At 39.0% G+C, this 7,230-nt stretch overlaps 1 protein-coding gene across 1 annotated transcript; it reads left to right on the forward strand.

Moving 5' to 3' along the window:
- The first annotated feature begins 1,662 nt into the window (after positions 1–1,662).
- LOC101155057 (C-C chemokine receptor type 5) lies at positions 1,663–5,758 on the forward strand. Its single transcript, XM_004078629.4, has 2 exons — positions 1,663–1,879; positions 4,333–5,758. The coding sequence occupies exon 2, from the start codon at positions 4,346–4,348 to the stop codon at positions 5,441–5,443; it is 1,098 nt and encodes a 365-aa protein (XP_004078677.1). The 5' UTR covers positions 1,663–1,879; positions 4,333–4,345; the 3' UTR covers positions 5,444–5,758.
- Positions 5,759–7,230: the final 1,472 nt, after the last annotated feature.

The following is a 7,230-nucleotide window of genomic DNA, read 5'->3' on the forward strand; positions in this document are numbered from 1 at the left end:
GAGCTGAAGCTGATAGCCATGTCTGCTTGGTGGTGCTCATAAAGGGATCATATCTTGGGATCATTTCACAGTGCCGTTACTTTCACCATAAAACTTTGCTTCATTTTTCCTCCAGCTCTGGGTCAGTCTCAGTTGGTTCTTGTGATGTGGAGCTAACCACAAGAACTTGTCTCGTCTTTATTTTTGTGGTTATACGGACAGTTTGTGGTAAATCCTTTTGACTATAAGCTGCTGAGGTAAATAAAAAAGCTTTTTTTTTTTTTACAAAAACCTGGTTGCTTAAGGCCGTGTCATACATTTTGCACATTTTGCACGTATGAAATGTCATGATCTTGGCGTGATTTATGTCATTCATGAGTGTTTCTTTCGTTTTTCACTTGTCGATGTGTGCTGATGTCCGTCAAGGGTTTTGACCGACGGGTCTTTACATGGATTTGGTCTCAAGCTGTTCAGAAGTCTTGGTTGATATGGCTGAGAATTACGCAGTTTATGTATTTTTGCGAGATGCATACACAAATTTGTGGCTTTCCACATATGTCTTACAGACTTTTCATGCATGTACCACCAATGTTTAACTTTTACTTCGCATATACAGCACAAATATCATGCTCAAATTAATTGACGTACGAATCACTAATGAAATGCATATTATCTGCACAATAATCACACACGGTTCATGTTCCATCTTGCTTTACGATGAAGTGATTATATATGCCAACTTTCTAAGTTGCAAATGAAAATAATATATATTTGCTTTCAAATGCGTTTTCTTTGCTTTTAAATTTTTTTTTTACTTTCAAAAACTTTTTTTTTCAAATTATTTTTATTGCTTTAAATGTTTTTTTTCTTTTTTGCTTTCAAAAAATATTTTTGCAAACGCAAAGTAGGAGAATTTGCACAATTGGTGGCTGACTAAAATCACTTTCCCCCCACTGTAGCTTCTGTTTCACAAAGGTGTGGAGATGAAGCTTTAAGCTGAAGGTCTGTTGGAATGTTATAGTCTCATGAAATTTTTTAAATTTCAATGAGCATTGGGGGGGGAGTGGTTTGAGCCATTGGATGCTGCTTTGAATTTTATTTCTACATTTTATGGTCCATGTTTGGGCCAAATAACCTCAGTGATCAACCTGATTATCCTAATTGTAATGTCCAGTGGAAAGATTCTTGGTTTACTCTCCATACTGAGCAGCAGAAAGTTGGGCAGAAGGAAACTTCCCCAAATAGAAGGTAATTCAATTCCCTTAAAATACAACACAGTGTTAAGATACTTGTTCCAAAAACCTTTTTGTTTTTGTTCTTAGTGTGGTTTTTGTGCGCTGGTGTCAAACTCGTTTTCCAGTCAGTCAAGGTAGACATTATCTGTCTTTCAAACGCAGCTGACCTGCCTTTGACTTACATCTCTGTCACTGGCTGACACTAGCTTAGAAAAAGCTTATATTTAGACTGTTTTAAAGCTGAAATCAGGAGTTTTCATATTAAAATAGTTATATTTTTCTTGCATCTCTGTAAATTATTTGTTGCAGAAGCTAACTTGTTCTTTTATTCTCATTTATTCTGTCATTTTCACTGACATTTAAAATTGCACTTTTTCTTTACATCAGTTACAAGTTTGGTTGGAATCCGGGTTGAGCTTCATTAAATCCCTCTGTTTATGTAAAATGAGTACTTTCTGGGAACAGCTGTTACACAAGATCTTACTGTTGCAGAATTTTTAAAACTGCTGATTTCTGCAGTTTTTGTTCCATTTTTTATGAGGAAACGACAAGGTTGGAAGGATTTTCAACAGCCCTCTGAACTTCCTCAGAAGTGCACAGCATCGCAGACGGCGTGTGAGCTGCCAGCGCCGCTCCTCTCCTCCAGCTTTACGGGGTCCTGTCAGGTACGTCCATCTGCTTTTCTGCTCCCCAGGCTCCAGGAGAAGGAGGAGAACAGGCAGCAGTTCATGACAAACACTCGTTTACTTTTTCCATTCAGCGCCTAATTTTCCTGCGTTAGGATAACAATAGAACTGTGTTTGTTCATGTTTATTACTTTGTGTTTTTGTATATTTTTTACATCATAAAGGTTCTGTTTGTGTAGATATAAGATTTTTGCGTGGTTATGGTGACACGACCAAGTTGGTGACTTTTAGAAAAGCTTGACTTTAATCTTCTTCACTGCCTTAATAAACTCAATTTCAAAAGAAACCCTTTTTATGCTCCAAACTGGTTGTCCGTCGTACGTTTGGTGCTTTCTGTCCAGTCCTCCTGGAAAAAGCCATTATGTGAAGGATAAAGGACATGGAAGTTTGACTTAACATCATGATAATCGCGACAAGGATAATCAACTGAAGAAGAATGTTTTATAACAGGACACTCAATTCTGGGATCAGTTCCGTGTTTGAGAGATCCATTATGCACAACATTACGACAGACATGAATCACATTCATGATTTCAAACATCAGCAGGTTTTAACACTTCTCTCTTTACCAATTTAGAATTGTAATTACACAAAAATATACACACCCGTTGATGAGGAGCCACAACAGAAAAATACAACTTCAGTTAAAGAAATGGAAGAAACACGTTGAAAGAAAAGAAATGAAGCCTTGATAATCAAGTGAAATATTTTTAAAAAGCTCTGATTTTATTTTTTAAAAACGCCAGTGAAAATGGTGTTTTGACTTGTTTTTGTAGCATTTTTCTCATGCCAGAGGACATAATTACGGAGCCCCTAAAGGGCCATTGAAGTAAAAAAAAATTGAAGTAAAAAATATTAAAAGAAAAAAGAAAATTTGAAGTAAAAAAAACAACTGAAGTAAAAAAATAAAAATAAAAGAACTAACGGGTGCGCACCAATTAGTATCGGGTGTGCACCAGTTACTAGGTAATTTGCACACAAGGAAATGTTTCCAAGTTACCTGGAAATGGCATTACGTGAGCTAATTGTGTCATGGTTCAGCTGGCAGCTGCACCCTCCTCCTCCCCCTTCTGTGTGTTCACCTGTTTCTCTCAGTCGTTTCATTTTCTTGATTATGTTGTTAGGTGTTTAAGTTTCTGTCCTTGTTGTTTTAAGTGTTGCAGAGTCCTGTTTGTTTGTACAACTGGATGTTTGACTTCTTTGAGAATTCGAGTAAACCTGTGACAGTCTACTTTGAGTTTCGAGTCTTTCCTTCTTGCGTTTGGGTTCCTTCGGTCACGAGTCGTGACAAATTGAGTTTTACTTTACTTTTTGACTTGTAATCAAATAGATTACAGCTTTGCTTGCTTATCGTCACAATTCCATCATCTCTGAACATCATCTTAATGAGTTTTAAAGTCATGTGATTTGTTGCGTACCCGATACTAACGGGTTAGCACCCGTTAGTTTTTTTTTTCTTTTTGCTTCAACTTTTTTCTTCTTCAATGGCCCTTTAGGGGCTCCGTATATAGTGTGTGTGTCCCTGCATGAGAAAAAAAAGATTTGAACCACTATTGAAGAAATACTCAGAAATGCAGTTTAATCATAATTTTTCAATATGCTATGTATAAAAATAATTTGGATTAAATCTGTGTTTCTGATCATTTCTCCAGTATTAGTTCAAGTCATGGTAAATCAGGAGAAAATGAAAAAATCCTGTTTCAAAAAGCTTGTAGTTGTTACTAGTGATGGGATTCATGGCTCTTCTTAGGGAGCCAAATCTTTTGGATCATTTCATTTCAAAGAGCCTTTCAAAAACTGGCCTGGGGTTTATTCGTTTAATCACGGGAGGATTGAATGGCAGAGATCTGGATCACAATTATTTGAATTTGGATTTTCCACCAATTATTGAGTTTGAATTATTTTGATTCTGGTCTACTTTAGTAAATATCTGAAATAGAGGACCCCCTTGACGACAAAATCTTGTGTCTTAACTTCATGGTTAAATTTTTCAATAATATAAATAAAACAAAGATTTGGGCTTTTGTTTGATGGCCTAAATAATTAAGGATGTGCACAACGGCTAGAAATAGTCATGTGGTTCTCTGTGTTTTTACCTGTACTTTATCTGTGTTTTTATCTTATTTTTAGTCATTTTATTGTTGTACTTTCCTTGTTTTTTTTTGTTTAATAATTTTTATCTAATTTTAGTCAATGTACAGCACTTTGGAAACTGTTTGTTTGGGAAATGTGCTCTATAAATAAAGTGGAATGGATTGGAAATAGCAAATCTGGTTATTATCTCCTGGATCTCAGTCTATTTCTAAGAGTCTTAGAGTTTAGTGAGAATTCATGTTGGGTCCTGACACACTGACCAGCCCTACTGTAGATCTAAATTGTTTCAACTTGACAGAAATCTGACATGTTTCTTTTTTATGTTTCTCCTGTTGCAGGACGAAGCCAACCATGGATGATATGGATGATATGGATGATATGAATTACAATCTCTTCTTGGATCTTTTGAATGGGACAGACGACCCGACGGAGTATTTGCAGAATGAACTCGTCCGCCTCTGTTCCAAGAACAAAGTCAACCAGTTTGGTGCCAAATTCAACCCAATCTTTTACTCTGTCAACTTTCTCCTGAGTTTCTTTGGAAATTGGCTGGTGGTTGTCATCATCTGCAAGTATGAGAAGCTCAACACAGTCACAAACATCTTCCTACTAAATCTGGTCTTCTCAAATTTGCTCTTTGCCTCCAGTTTGCCTTTCTGGGCCACATACCATTTTTCTGAATGGATTTTTGGCACAGCGATGTGCAAGATTGTCAGTAGCACATATTTCATTGGTTTTTACAGCTCCATCCTCTTCCTCACACTCATGACCTTCGATCGATACCTGGCAGTGGTGCATGCAGTGTCCGCTGCTAAACACAGGAAGAAGCTCTATGCCATGGTTTCTTCTGTGATAGTGTGGTGTATAAGCGTTGCTGCCAGTCTAAAAGAATTAGTTCTACGTAAGTCATGGAAAGACCCCTCAGATGGGTACCTGTGCGAAGATTCAGGGTTTCCAATAAGTACCATAAGGACCTGGAGCCTGGTCACGTATTACCAGCAGTTCATGCTCTTCTTCCTCGTTCCCCTGATCATGGTCCTGTACTGCTATATCAGCATTACTGTGCGTATCCTGTCCACCCGTATGAAGGAGAAGTGTCGTGCCATCAAGCTCATCTTTGTTATTATTGTCACCTTCTTCATTTGCTGGACGCCCTACAACATAGTCATCCTCCTTCGAGCTATTCAGTCCTCTAACCCTGAGCTTCAACCGCCGTCCTGCTCTGACGCAGAAAGCCTGGACTATGCTCTATATGTGACCCGTAACATTGCCTACCTGTACTGCTGCATCAGCCCAGTGTTCTACACCTTTGTGGGAAAGAAGTTCCAGAGCCATTTCAAAAGGCTGATGCTCACGAGGGTTCCATGCCTCAAGAGACACATAAGTCTAACTAGCCACAGTACCAGGTCCACATCTCAGGGAACACCACACTCCGTCTACGAGTACTGAACTCTCATGACACGCATCATCCAAGCTCATTGACCCAAGCATCCTCCTCTCATTTGGCTGTTCCTGACCTCCACCAGCCCTGTGGAACATGAGCTTTTACAAACACTCCAAGAACACTGAACGTCTCGCTTTCCTCTGCTTCCGTGACACGAGTCATGACCAATACACACTCTGTAAATGACTGGTTCTGCTGTAATTGTACATTAAATTATTAAACGTGTCTAAAAGTTAGATTCGAGCACAAATGAAAAAACATCCTGCATCTGCTCTCAATTACTGTTTCTTATTTTTGTTTATTAAATTTGAAAAAGAACTTTGAGTTGTTATTGAGTTTTTTTAAGTACAGGAATTAGAAGAAGGCTTCAACAGAGCTCTCTAACCCCACAGATACATTCACTGACTGCTTTACTAGATCCACCTTGCTAGTACCGGGTTGCCTTTTGCCTTCAGAACCACCTTGTGGTTCTCCAGGCTGGAGAAGCTGATCAGGAGGGCTGGTTCTGTGGTTGGCACAAGGCTGGACCCTCTGGCTACTGTGAGACACTCAAAAAACTAACGGGTATCCTGGACAATGCCACCCACCCTCTGCACACGACCATCAGTAGCCAGAGAAGCACCTTCAGCAAGAGGCTGCTCCTCCCAAGGTGCAGGACTAATAGACTGAGGAACTCCTTTGTCCCCCGGGCCATCAAACTCTTCAACCACCACTTAGGAGGGGGGAGTGGGACAGAAAGGAAAGGGCCTTGATTGACTTTCTTAAATGCTGTTTTGCAGAAATGTAAACTGTCTCTACTGTTTTTATTTTTCTGATTATTTCTAATAGTGCTGTATGCGATGGAGATGTCAATTTCCATGTGGGAACCTCCCAAATGGATAAATAAAGTTGTCTATCTATCTATCTATCTATCTATCTATCTATCTATCTATCTATCTATCTATCTATCTATCTAAACTGACAAACACACGGTGAGCATTAAAAATTGATCAACATTGAATACAAAAAGAAGTCAACATAAATAAGGAGCTAACTAAATCAGCTAAGAGCAAACAGCTGTGCACTCCTCTGCAGAGATCATGTGAGAGTGAGGATCAGCTGGGAGGAGCCACAGTCTGTCAGCACAGATAGAAAAGGTGTAACACCAACAAAAACACATGCAGAACATAACAGGAACCAGTCTGGCCATTCTGCTCTGACCTCTGGCATCAACAAGGCATTTCCGCCCACATTGCCTCTCACTGGATATTTCCTCTTTTTCTGACCATTCTCAGTAAACCGTAGAGATGGTTTCGGGGGAAAATCCCAACAGATCAGCATTTCTGAAATCCTCAGACCAGTCTGGCACCAACAACCACGCTACGTTCAAAGTCACTTCAGTCACCTTTCGTCCTCATTCTGATGCTGGTTTGAACTGCAGCAGATTGTCTGGACCACGTCTACATGCATTAAGTTGCTATCATGTGATTGGCTGATCAGAAATTTGTATTAACGAGCAGTTGGAGAGGTGTGCCTAATAAAGTTACCAGGAAGTGTATATCTCAAAAATGGAACATAGAGGGGAAAGTTTGCTGTTTTTTGTGAGTATTCTAAAAGCTCACAAATTACACAGTCATTTCGTAAGAACTAGAATCTAGTAGTTTAAATTAAACAAACTTCAATTCAATGACTCAGACTGTTGTAAATTTCAACACAAAGATATTTGGCATAAATGGAACCCCATAAGAATTTGCTGTTTGGAGTTTGCAGACAAGTTGTTCTACTCTGTTCACATAAGGGTTGTTGCAGAGGA

This window comes from Oryzias latipes, chromosome 17, assembly GCF_002234675.1.
Source record: "Oryzias latipes chromosome 17, ASM223467v1".
Taxonomy (NCBI): Eukaryota; Metazoa; Chordata; class Actinopteri; order Beloniformes; family Adrianichthyidae; genus Oryzias; species Oryzias latipes.